The 12,938-nt window shown below is 33.7% G+C and overlaps 1 protein-coding gene across 7 annotated transcripts in view; it reads right to left on the bottom strand.

Moving 5' to 3' along the window:
- The window catches only part of LOC106172388 (uncharacterized), an 80,605-nt gene that overhangs the window by 2,421 nt on the left and 65,246 nt on the right, over positions 1-12,938 (bottom strand). For 3 of the 7 annotated variants that reach the window (XM_087006618.1, XM_087006617.1, XM_087006619.1), the window contains 25 exons: positions 11,816-11,871; positions 11,408-11,564; positions 10,883-10,965; positions 10,607-10,726; positions 10,170-10,337; positions 9,702-9,842; positions 9,299-9,380; positions 8,808-8,950; positions 7,938-8,351; positions 6,900-7,055; positions 6,252-6,369; positions 5,925-6,045; positions 5,566-5,720; positions 5,166-5,279; positions 4,833-4,967; positions 4,480-4,545; positions 4,173-4,238; positions 3,520-3,692; positions 3,124-3,212; positions 2,677-2,825; positions 2,316-2,371; positions 1,900-2,056; positions 1,490-1,563; positions 937-1,056; positions 380-547 (listed from right to left, as the gene is read on the bottom strand). In XM_087006618.1, coding sequence (XP_086862744.1) covers positions 380-547; positions 937-1,056; positions 1,490-1,563; positions 1,900-2,056; positions 2,316-2,371; positions 2,677-2,825; positions 3,124-3,212; positions 3,520-3,692; positions 4,173-4,238; positions 4,480-4,545; positions 4,833-4,967; positions 5,166-5,279; positions 5,566-5,720; positions 5,925-6,045; positions 6,252-6,369; positions 6,900-7,055; positions 7,938-8,351; positions 8,808-8,950; positions 9,299-9,380; positions 9,702-9,842; positions 10,170-10,337; positions 10,607-10,726; positions 10,883-10,965; positions 11,408-11,564; positions 11,816-11,871 — 3,281 coding nt within the window. The remainder of the gene's footprint in view (positions 1-379; positions 548-936; positions 1,057-1,489; positions 1,564-1,899; positions 2,057-2,315; positions 2,372-2,676; positions 2,826-3,123; positions 3,213-3,519; positions 3,693-4,172; positions 4,239-4,479; positions 4,546-4,832; positions 4,968-5,165; positions 5,280-5,565; positions 5,721-5,924; positions 6,046-6,251; positions 6,370-6,899; positions 7,056-7,937; positions 8,352-8,807; positions 8,951-9,298; positions 9,381-9,701; positions 9,843-10,169; positions 10,338-10,606; positions 10,727-10,882; positions 10,966-11,407; positions 11,565-11,815; positions 11,872-12,938) is intronic. The other 4 variants (XM_087006622.1, XM_087006620.1, XM_087006621.1 and 1 more) reach the window with 4 other exon arrangements.

Genomic DNA, 12,938 nt, shown 5'->3' with positions numbered 1-12,938 from the left:
AATTTTGGTATTCAATAATTCAAACTCTTCATTTTTATCCACCCACTTAAGAAATAGCCTAAATCTCACCTAATGGAGCAGTCACAAAAGAATTTCAAATCTAAATTTTGGTTAACTGCAACTTAAGACAGAATATTCAGCTATCCACTACAATAATGAATCTATGTATTAAATACTGGTGTTTCTTTTCTTGTTATGAAACAGTTGCAAAATTTCATTAAGTGGCCTCCACTGATTTATGTTGGTTCAAAGATGACCAAAATGTTGGTCTTAAGTACTTCGGTGAAACTGGGTCCAGGAGATGAAAAACATACCACATAATCCATGCCAATTAACTAGCACTGTACATAATAATTTGTATACAAGATTATCTCCATACCTGCTTAAAATAAAAGGTTCTCTACTACACGACAGTCCTACTAACAGCTTGCTTCGTTCAGTGGCCACATTGGCCTTCTTGTATCTTTCATACATCCAGTCCCATTCCTCCTGACCTCCATTCTCAATGGCATTGCAGTACACAGTGGATTTAAGATTGGGTGTGATTCTGAAACAATTTCAAATATGATATTGAAATATTTTACAAAAATGTCCATGAAAGGAGGCTGGAAAAATACTGAAATTCTAAACATAATTTTTTTGATAACTTTTTACTGAAATCCTGCACATATTCATTGTAAAGATTTTCATGCACAAGACAGATGAAAGAAAATAGCATCTAATTTGCATTATTCTAACATATTCAGGAAGCTTTGTATCAGTTATCTATATATCCAAGTAATTTATTTATCTTCTAGGTGATTTAATATCAATAGCAGATTACTCTAAATTCATTTCCCATTTTTATTTTGAAAGACACTTTTATAAACTTATCAGTGCCATTCTCTGTTCATAAAAAAACCAACATCAACATTCACTGAAATAGCAGCTACTTACGGATTAATTTCATCAGGATTTACTTCTAATTTCCAAGTATTGAAGAGAGTTGTAGCATTGTCCAGACAAGGCTGATGTCCATACGAACAAGCTTTATTCAGAGCATTAATACGATTGTACCTAGGATGACAAGACAAGACTCTTACAACACCATCATATGTATGCACATCATCATGAGCATGTTTACAAATCTATGCCATTCTTTTTGACAAGTGACAATTGAATTCAAATACACATGCCATCTTCTTCACCTATGATCTACAACCAGAATAATTTAAACCCCAAGTAACCGGTTTTCCATATATATGCATCACAATTTATAACAATGCACTGTTTGAATATTGCAATGCTCAACCCAAAATGCATTTATTGCCCAGCAAAATTTGCAAGGAAAAAGCACAAGGAGAAGAATAGTTCAGTTTTCTTCTTGTTTTGGAAATATTACCAACTACTACTTCTGTATGTCCAAACTAAATAATCATAAACAGGCAAATATGTTGTTTTTTTAAATTATCATAATAATTTTTGACAACTTCCATCAGACTGTACTTACTGCATTAATTGATCACCATTGTCTTCCCAGCCTACCATCTCATACAGGGGAAGAATCTGCTTCAGCATGTATTTCTGTAATGAAAAATTTGAAAACAAATTAATAATATATTGCTATATTTCATGTTTATAAATTCCACATTCAATTCAAACCGCCATTTGCTTATTTTAATCAACTATTGATTTAACCAAGTTCCTATTTTGGCATTTTAACGACGATAATCATTTTATTTCATTATGTTTTCAAACATAGTTAAAAATATAACTAAAAACTAAATTTCTTTAAGCTCCCTTGTCTTGATACTCAGAAGTAACATAAGATTTCTATAATTGTTTAAATATGTCAATTTGCCAACTTGACCGTGATAGCCAATAATCACCATATCAACCAGTATTTCCAGCAAATCTTACCTGATAGAAACCATAGTAACCAGTGCTGCTCAACAACAGGTCCACCCTATCTAAATTGGTGATGGCTGAATTCCAAGGAAGGTATTCTGTCTCATTTACTAGGTAGAGTGTTGTTTTCATTGCAAACTTCACATCTATATCAGGGTCAATTCCAGAGCTGAAACATATTTTCTTGCATAGTAAGCTTATGCCGACATCATCAACCCCTAGGGTACAATCATGTGATGCTTACAACATCAAATTTATTCGCTTTTGTCAATTTCTTATTTCCTTATAATCATCAAAAAATGGTCATATACTAGTAATCAACCTATGTACTATTCTTGAAGCAGAATATGAACAGTTACTTTGCAGATCTCAGTTAAATATAATTTGTCATTTTTCATTAAAATCATACTACTTTTTTTTCTACTCACCCAGCCACACTGAATGCATCATCTATGAGCTGAGCTCTATTTTTGACATTGATCACCTGAAAAAAGAAGTTTAACACTGTCTCAGAGAGAACTATCTTAAATCAATCAAATTTAAACCAAAGTATTATGATACATCAAAAGTAAATTATTGTTGATATTTGTATGCTTTTTTATATTTATTATTACAAAAAGAAATTGATTTATTATTTTCTATATACAATTGCAGCATCGATAAATAGTGTCTAAAAAAGAAATTCTACACTAAATATCAAAAAGGTAACCCAAACTAATACTGTAATTCTGCAGGCTTTCTTATAAAATTCTCAAGAATTTACTGATGTTAATTTTCCCCAATACTTACTGCGTGGTTAACAGACAACTGCGTTAGAATATTCTGCCAGTTTTGAAGGTCATAGTTCACCCTATAGTATCCAAATTGCTGAAGATTGGCAATAACCCAGTCACCATTGGTAGGATCAGGACTGCCCATATCAGCTGATGTCAGGGTAACTATAGCAACAGAACAAATCACACCTCAACAGCTTTTATTAATGAGGTGGTCTCTTTAATAAACTGATATTTTTAACCCCAGTTTGTATGTTCTTTGAGAATTTTGGAAATCTACATATGACTGCGAGTGCTTTGAAAAATGACCTACAGTTGCACAACTAGTAATGCATGAATATGCATTATTTATTACTAATAATGTAAGTTACACATTGCATCCATTGTGTCCATTTGTTTAAAATACATATGACAGGTTATGTTTGTAAAGATATCAAGCAATTTACTTGTCCATTGTACTTACCATCAGTCAAGTTCATCCAAATAATGTTTTGGCTATTCCAATCTACGTGTTGTGAAGAAGTCAGTGTCAGAGGAACATACCACTTGTAACTAGTGGAAAATATATTGTCAGTTTAATTCAAACTAGAGTCAAAAGGCTGTTATGTATGTACTTTCTTTATCATAATCATGCAATACATCTTTCAAGATCAGATGTGTTTTTTTAATGTGATTAACTGAATAAATAAACTAATCAAGTATGGGCAACTGTACATTTTAAAGACACTTTGAAAACATTCTAGTTTCCAAGAAGGCACTGAATTTGTTGGCCATTGCATAAAATCAATAAACACGAAAATACCTACATTTATGTATATATAGTGTAATATCAAACTATGAATGCCTGCAATGAACTTACTTAAAGCTTGAGTCATATTTGGGATCAGGTGTAGCAGAGGGGTCCTGTAAGAAGTGCATCTGGGTGACATTCCTTGTCTGGACATCCACCTTGACAACAGGGTAGCCCATTTGGAGTGTCCAAGTGTCCATTATGCTCTTAACATCAATAGCCCTCCCCTCTGAAGCAGTTTGCTGAAAGTGGTTTAAGTATAAATTCTGTACCATATCTGTGACCTTTACCTTTGACCTACCAGTACTGACCTCAAAATCAACATACCTCTCTACCAAATATGAATACCATGGACCAAATTTTTCTTTATGAACAGGCTCTGGTTAAGGACAGACTGACATGTGCAAAGCAATATACCCCCACTTCTTCAAATGATGGCATAAATATACTGCAACTGACCCTGATCTCCATTATAAACTGACATTATCAATTTTTTCACAAACTCTCTTATTAGAAGGTACATTAATATCTGTTCTTTCTTATCCTGTCCATAATTCTATAATCTTGTTGAATTTTAATAACCAAGGAGTATATGGTACAAATATTTATCAAGTATGTTTCAATTAAATAAACTATTCCTTTCAAATGTGTATTTATGTATATTCACTGGATAATCATTCTGTATTCGTATATTTCAAATATTTCAACAGTAAAAAACATACTGTGCTCAGGGCATTCCACAGATCATCATGGGTGGCGACATCATAGGCATGCTTATTGAGATAAAGCTGCAAATATTAAGTGAACCAAATGAGATTTTCTATGCTTCTCAGCTTATAATATATTTGGAATTACATAGGTATGACCATAAGATTTTCTCTTAACATTCCAACAAAACCTAAACTAAATTAAACAAAGAATTTTCTAATTAGATACAGCCAAAAAGGAAATGATGTACACTTGAAATGTATCTTACTATAGTATTCTACTTGTTGTATTTATTCATTTCTTTCTGTTACTCAAACTTACAGTTAATCCTTTCTTGAAAGTGTCCTCTGTTAAAAAGCTGCTCATCATTCTGATTATTGAGGCTCCCTGAAATGTAAAAAATTTCTTATATTTAAGTATTTAAGTATATCTGGGCATATTGTCTCATAAAGGCAATATGGCCAGTTTCAATCAAAGATGAATAATTTTGGATTCAAAGATGAAGCTGAGAAGAACTGCAATCTGGTGGGGTTTTTAACTAAAATCATTCTGATCTTTAATACACTACATGAGCCAGATCTCTAAGAAAGGGCAGGATTAAGTTTTTAACCTGTCTGCACATACCTAATGTGGTGAATTAACATATACAATATGGGTGACAAAAAGAGCCATACCTTAGAATAAGAGATCCTGTCAAATATCTCATTGATCTCATCAGGATGTCCCACAGGAACATAGATGGGGTGTGAGCTAGCAAGGCCATCCAATTTGAACACATACTCAAGATCTTCAACTAAAAACTGTTCCATCTGTAAATGGTATGCAAAATTGTGTTATAAGTAAAACCTCACAATATTATGAGAAAGTGACACTATATATGACCCATGAAAAATGATCTTCAGTTGAGGAAAATACACAGATTGCAGATATTAAAACACATTGTTTAAATAGAACTGTTACAGTTTTCTCAGGAATTTGCTCATATCTTAGTAACAGCAAAATTTTACCATTTTCCATGTTGGCTCTATGTAGTCCACTCCCAGGTATTCCACATAGCTGGCAAATCCTTCGTTAAGCCAAATGTCATCCCACCACAGTGGAGTTACCAGGTTGCCAAACCACTGGAAGGAAAAGGTAATTTCCTTTAGTTTTATATCATTAACATTCAATGAAATATAAAGAAAAACATTTACCAGTTATCTTCCCGTTTCAATGTTAATTTTTGCAGATTTTGCAGATTACATGAAATAATGACTGAAAATGAATTCAAGTCTGTGACAATTGCTCTCTGGTATGAAATGTTAAGCATTTCTCTAGCAGAATGGATGGGACATATGACAGTTTTGTTGGTGAAATAAAATATACATGTGTATCTTAAAAATAATTAAAAAGACAATTAATAAAAACCTGATGGGCCAGTTCATGTGACACAACAACTGCCACTCTCTGTTTATTACTAGCAGACGACACTTTAGGGTCATAAAGCAGAGCCGTCTCCCTGTAAGTAATCAGACCCCAGTTTTCCATGGCTCCAGCAGCAAAGTCTGGGATAGCTATCATGTCTATGTGAAAAACAATTAAGTTTTTTATTAACATTTTTACTAGAGATACGCAACATGTTTTCTATTTAAAAATAATACAACTTCAAATCAATTTATCATCTAAAATGCTGAATTGTTTGTCCATCTGCTTATTGATTAGAGCATTAATTCAGTTATTTAAAAATAAATTTGAAGATTGCAGAAAAAACTTCAGATTGTTTATACCTTGCTTAGGAAGAGGATAATCAATGGCATAGTATCTTTCAAAATATCCCAGTATTCTGACTCCTGCCTGTAGAGCATATAGTGTCTGGTTCATTGCCTCTGCTCTTGCCCAAACTCTGACCTGAGAGACAAATATTTTCATTTTTATTTTTTTTAATGAAATCATGGATAATTTTAACATTTCTAAATGCCCTTTTCCAAACAATGACTTGAATAATCATGTTGAAAAAATCTCTACCCAACATCCTCCTCAGCTTCCCCATAAATTAATGAACAATTAGAATATCTAAATTGTGCTAAATTCAATAATCTATTCGATTATCTTACTTTTGTTCCATTAGCCGTTGTGTTTTCAACATAGTCAAAATCACAGACAACAAATGCAAGGAGATATGTGGACATTTTGACTGTTGGAGCATAGTGATCTGCATACCAGTCATCTCCTCTGTAAGATAAAATACAAATAATCAGAGAATACGTTATTGTTGTAATATTTAAGTTCAGAACTATTATCAATTATTATAGGTTACTTTTTTTATAGCATAGTTAATTTGTTCAAATAAAATTGTATTAATTCTCAAGTGGACCTAACTGGCCATATATATATATATATATATATTGTTTGTTATTTGATTTCTTTAATTGCTTCTTATACTACATGGGATAGAGGAGATATAAATATGATAGCACACATATACATATATATTTACTGTAAAATAGAAAGAAAGAACACAAAATAGAACTGGAAAAAACAGCATGTGACAAAGGTGGCCAGGTGTAACCAGTGTAATAAAAGTTAAGTTTAAGCAAAGTCTCTAAGTATTCAGAGGTGGTCTTTCTTACATCAAAACAGTTAAACTGACATCACCAAATATTCAATATTGTAAAGAACGTTGGTGTCCATTTAGAGGTTACCAAGTGAAGTGCCAGGTCATTAGGTGTTAGATGCAACAAAGAATACTGCTGTTCACTCACCTTGATTGATTAAAGCGCTGAGGCATATTTGAAAGTGATTTCATGTGGCTTTTCCTAAGTAAAATCACTTCAAATTCAGCTTTGATGGCAGGCTCATCAAAACAGGGAAAAACTTTTCTTGCATCAGTTGGAGCTAGTTGACTGGTGGCTATGTGGCTATTGATAAGGATAAAATACCACTTTTGATTGCAAAAATGCACACTTATCTACATTAATAGTCTATGAGCGCATTCTCAACGAATTAAGCCAGGCTTTACAAAGCCTAAAAATGGCGGACGTACATGAAAGAAAAACCGCCTAATCTTTTAATAGTCTCTCCGCCTCCCCACACGTCGTCCCTGCGGGGTACAGTAATTAAATCGTGTCTCCATTCGCCATGCGGAAGCTACCTGAGAAATATTAAGTGCGCATGCTCATCAGTTAAACTCGTGGTGAAGAAAGCATGGCGGCTGAAGGCGATCGAAGGAAAAAAGCTCTTCTGTTCTATTATCTTTGAAAACAGAGACGAAAAAGGAATAATTTGGCCCGTAGAGCAGCAATGAATCGACTATCTATGGAGATAATATCACCAGAGATATTCACGGAAATATTAATGTTCGGAACCGAGATTTAATTACTGTACCCCGCAGGGACGACGTGTGGGGAGGCGTGTGAGAGGCGGAGAGACTATTAAAAGATTAGGCGGTTTTTCTTTCATGTACGTCCGCCATTTTTAGGTCACCGGCTTTGTAAAGCCTGGCTTAATTCGTTGAGAATGCCCTCTATATTAACTGAGGCATGTGCAGTAAGGATTTCATATGATATGACCTCTCTAAATACACTTAAAATACAGCTTTAATTACAGTTTCATCAAAACAGGGACATCTGTGGGCTACATCTGGGCAGTGGCTATACAAACAAATCTGCCATTTAAGAATATCTATCATGCCACTCCAATGCCCATAGCCAGAATAGAATTTGTAAATATCTAAACTATGTTGAAATGTTTGAAGTGTCACCAAATTAAAGCCATGGTATCTTTAAATGAACGAAACTTACACAGTCTTATTCTTCATACTGCTGAAATATTGACTCCAGTAAAGCCCTACTAGATCATCCCTCAGAGGTCCTGAGAAATTTAATGTTAATGTGTAATTCATTCCCTGAACCAACATCTGTGGTAGATTTACAATGAAGAACTCTCTTGATTTGTCCTCTTCAGTATTTGTATATGGCACTGGCAAACCATTCATATCAACCAATTCCACTCCATCTATGGTCAAACTTTTGATGTGCAGTTTGATAACATTTGTGGCATTATTACAATGCATGGTTATGTCTACTTTGCCACTGAAATTAAAATCTTTTGGTTCCTCTTGATATATATCAGGTCGCAACTCCAGCTTATAATAGGAAGGCATGAGGTCAGCAGGCAGGCGGACATCAGTTGGTTTAGTGACCAAATCTGTAGAGCTGTTAAAAAAGAAGACAATCAAGTTCAACAGCACATGACATTTTTTGACTTTGTTGCAAAGTACCAAATTCCAGATCACTGATTGTACAAAAAAACGGGAAAATCTTACTGCATTTAAATTTCTTGCTTACACGTACCAAAAGAAAAGAAATTGAACAAAAACTCTGATAGAGAATACTACATTAGCTCAATATATTTCATTTCATGCACATTTAACCATTTAAAACAGCACTTAGGAATAATAATAATACACTAATACAAAAATGTCTGTTTTAACAATTTAATCATCTTTAAAACCTTTTCATCTTAAACATTTTAATATTTCAAAATTGAATTTGCTTTGTATTTTACAACTGAAATCCTTTTAAACTAAAATAAAACAAAATTCAATGAAATTATATTCATAATCATACAGTTACATTATAGAAGGAATGATGATTTCTGATGCCACTTACTCTACATTTGCTGCCAGCCAATCTCCCAGTTTCTGTTCATTGGCCTCCATCCACTTGATATTTGCCTGTGTCTTCTCCACAGCTTGTTCAAAGGCACGCTGACCTGATCCCAGATTGTCACGGCTAGATATGAATTCATTTAACTAAAATTGGAATAAGATTACAATTCTTATAAATGTTATAACATAATTATAACTTTTTATCATTTGTTCTCTCTCACTCTTGTTATCAGTATGTTTTTTGCTGTGTTTTCTTCAGAGCATTTCACAACAACCACCTTGATAATGAAAAGACCTGGTTATTCATGTAAATTTAATATCTCAACATACGTTTCCAAGTTTGACTATTTTAGTTTTACAAGTTCAATATCCCTCCTATTTCCTTCACTGCATCATTTATGTTGGAGTATAAAAATGTTATTCCAACTATTTCCTGGTTTCACCATGAGTACTTCCAGTGCTCACAGAGAATGGATGAAAAAATTGACTTACTTTTTCTAGTTCAAACTGTGTGTTGAAGTGAGTGGTAACTCCTCTGATGATACTGGAGAAAGAGAAGCTTCCACCACCATAACTGTAATGAAGAGGTTAACCTTTTTATAACGACACTTGGATTTTATGAATTTTGAACATCGAAAGTTACTGAATTTCACCACTTAAGACAAAAGTAAAGCCATGCAAACAATCCGGTGTTATGAACATAGTACAATTAATAGCAATGACTTCAATTAACTATGACAAAACATATTATTATCAATATTCAAATTAAATGGATAAGTCTTATTTAAATGGCCCCATGAACAAAACACAAATATTCATTTGAATCACACATGCTTGTTAATTACCAATACAACAAGTAGTTCCAAAATTACACCCATATCACAGATCTACTTACTCATTCATTAAAAAGTTCCATTTAGACCTGATGAAGTCCCAGGCAAGACCTCTTCCAATATGGTTCCTTGCAACATACACAATTACTGAGGTGCCATCTTGTTTACGAATCTCACTTGAAGTTATGGCATACTCTAGATATCTGATGAATATCAAAATCATGTATCATCTAATCTATCCCCATCGAATTTTCATTAATGTTAAAGCTTTTGAAATAAAAAAATTCTTATGATTGTAAAGTGTCCTGATCACCAAACAAGCAAACTCTAGTAGAAAAATAAAGTTAAACATATCTTCACTCTTTACGTCTATCATTTTCAAATGCATATAAATTTGAGGGTTTCTTGACCCTCCTATTCATCATTACTCATATCTATAGAAATGCATGCATTAATATTAACAAACTTCTACTGCAATATAGTAGATCGATACTTAACAAAATTTGAAAAAAACCAACAGAGACATTCACCTGCTAAGAATCCAAGTCTGAGAACTACAAGACAGTCCATACAGCAGCTTGACTTGTTCTGATGCCACATTGGCCTTCTTGTATCTTTCATATGTCCAGTCCCACATCTGGGAAGTGCCTTTCTTAATGGCGTTGCAATAGACCAAAGATTTCAAATTTGGTGGAATTCTGAGAGAAAAAGAAAAAACAATTTGCCTGTTATTTGACCTAACTGTTAGCCTGGGCCCTAATCTTCAATTTATTAATATATACATGATGATATATAATCACACATAATCAGATACAAAGCTCAATCCCCCCTTGTTTCAAAAGTTGATTGCAATTAGTTTAAATTGATCATTTATACCACAATGCATTTAACACAATGCTCTGTGGTAGGTTTAGACTGAATTCAATAGTTTCACAAAAACTACTTAAAACAGTCAGACCCTACTTACGGGTTATCTTCATCAGGGTTTGCTGAATTCATCCAACTGTTGAACATCTCTGTGGCTTTATCCAGGCAAGGTTGGTATCCATAGGCACAGGCTCTACCCAAAGCATTGATCCTATTGTAACTGAAGAGATATGTCAAGTAAAGGAAAAGTTGAAAAGAAAGAACAAAAACAAAATATGAAACCCAACATTCATAATATATTTTTAACAGCGTGGCAACATCTTATTATAAAGATGACAAACAAGACAGACATATGTAGTTTATTATAAATCCTTACTGTTCAAGGTGCTCTCCAGGCCCTCCAGTATCCTCCCATCCCACCCTGTTGTACAGTGGTAATATCTGGTGCAACATGTACTTCTGGAAATCACAAGATTGATATTAAGATTAATAGATAAATTAAGGCAATGTCTCACCAAAAATGGTACTTTCACTGTTCAAACTCACTATGGAAATAAGATATATACATGCTAAGCTAAATCCATTTGTACATCAATGATTTTGAAATACTAGATAAATCTGGATAATTTCATGGCACTAAAAATGAGGAATACAACCAAACCTGTTCAAATATTAAGTGAATAAAGAAACATTTCCATTTGGTTGCATGTGAGTTCATGATTTCTGAGGGTAAACCTCACACCAATTTCTCATATTGTATTGACTGTTCCTACCATTTTATATTGGCTGGTTTTCCAAATAATTGCTCTTTTAAGGCAACAATGATAACACCTGTTGGCATTTCAAAAGCAACAATTCATTGTAATCCCGCAACTTGCAGAAGAGAACTTGAAAGATATACCTGGTAGTTTCCATAGTGTTGGGTTTTGCTCATCATAATGTCCAAGTAACCAACATTCAAGAGTGCTGCCTCCCACGGGATGTACTCTGTCTCTTTGGATAAATACTTGGTCGTCTGCATAGCTAGCTCTATGTCCACAGCTGGATCAATGCCAGAACTAAAAGAACACACATTTAGCATTTTATATTCACCTTTTGAGTATTACATACAGGACATTCAAAAATACAAAACTCTCTAACAGCTGAATAACACAATAAAATATAAGGAGGACCTCATATTTTAGAAGAAAACACAAAATATTACTTCATATTTTACAGAAGACAAAAAAACAGTACATTTTGCTGGGATATATTTTTCTTCCTTAAAAAAAGAACCAAATCATCTTAAATATCTACTCATCATTCTTACTTTGCTATGTTGAAGGCATCATCTATAATTTGAGCTCTGTTTTTCACATGGATCACCTGAAAAAAAATTGACCAGATGGTGTCCAGACATTACAAACAAAGTTTTTGTTGATAACAGTTGTCTGTTCACTCGTAACATTATCATAAAAGGAAAGAAACAGTACGGTAATATGCCAAACAATTCGACCAAGATTAATTAATTAATTTCATGGAAATGTCCGTTTGGTCGAATTGATTAAAATACAGCAAATGGAAACCTTTGATATCGTCGGATTGTTAGGGGCATCTGCTAAAACGTCCATCTTTCCGGAAGTATTGCATTTTACCGGAAGTGTTACGCAAGATAAGCCGCAATTTTCGCCTAACACGTGTTTCAGGCTTGTTTTATCCTCCTTTTAAAATCTTATTTTGCTGTGTACAATATGTGCTAACATTACTTAACATTAAAAAAGACGACAATTATAATTGCTAATTATATGTTTCCCTCACCTACGATCATTTTCATGATGCGCTTCACGAGTGGGACGAGTATTTCCCCAGAGACAGCTAGGTTAGTAGGCTTGTTAAGGACCAAAAAATGGCCAAACGCTGCATTTTGTAGTACAAATGTCTAACTTGGCATAAATGTTCCTTGGGCCAAAAGAAATTTTTTTATCCAAAGAGACGCCCTCTATCGATACATTAATTAGCATAAATTATGCAAATTATGTGCCAAAATATATAATATTTCATATTTCCATTAATTTTTGGCCTAGAAACATGTATAGATTATCAAACCTGACTAAATTAGGGACAAGGAACCCATTTTTGATCATTTGGAAGCAATTGGTGGCCATGTTGTGCCTCAAATCCAAGATGGCCGCCACCCGCCATTTTGAAAGTAGACATAATTTTGCTATTTTATGTTGAATTTTGAAGCGTTAGGTCTAACTACAGTCATAAGATTATGTATGTGTGCATTTATTCCATCTAACGTAAGAAGATTAGATACAATTATAACGTCAGAAAATACAATAGAGGGAGTGCGATAATGATAGGGTCGCTAAACGAATTTGACGGAATATAGTGACTAGCCTAATCCTCTTGTCGCCTGGTTAGGCACGCCCCCTTAAAGTACTTATGTA

The sequence above is a fragment of the Lingula anatina genome, chromosome 2, assembly GCF_051362555.1.
Source record: "Lingula anatina isolate TDL-2025a chromosome 2, LinAna3.0, whole genome shotgun sequence".
NCBI classification, from domain to species: Eukaryota; Metazoa; Brachiopoda; class Lingulata; order Lingulida; family Lingulidae; genus Lingula; species Lingula anatina.
This window is presented reverse-complemented; position numbering and strand designations above follow the sequence as displayed.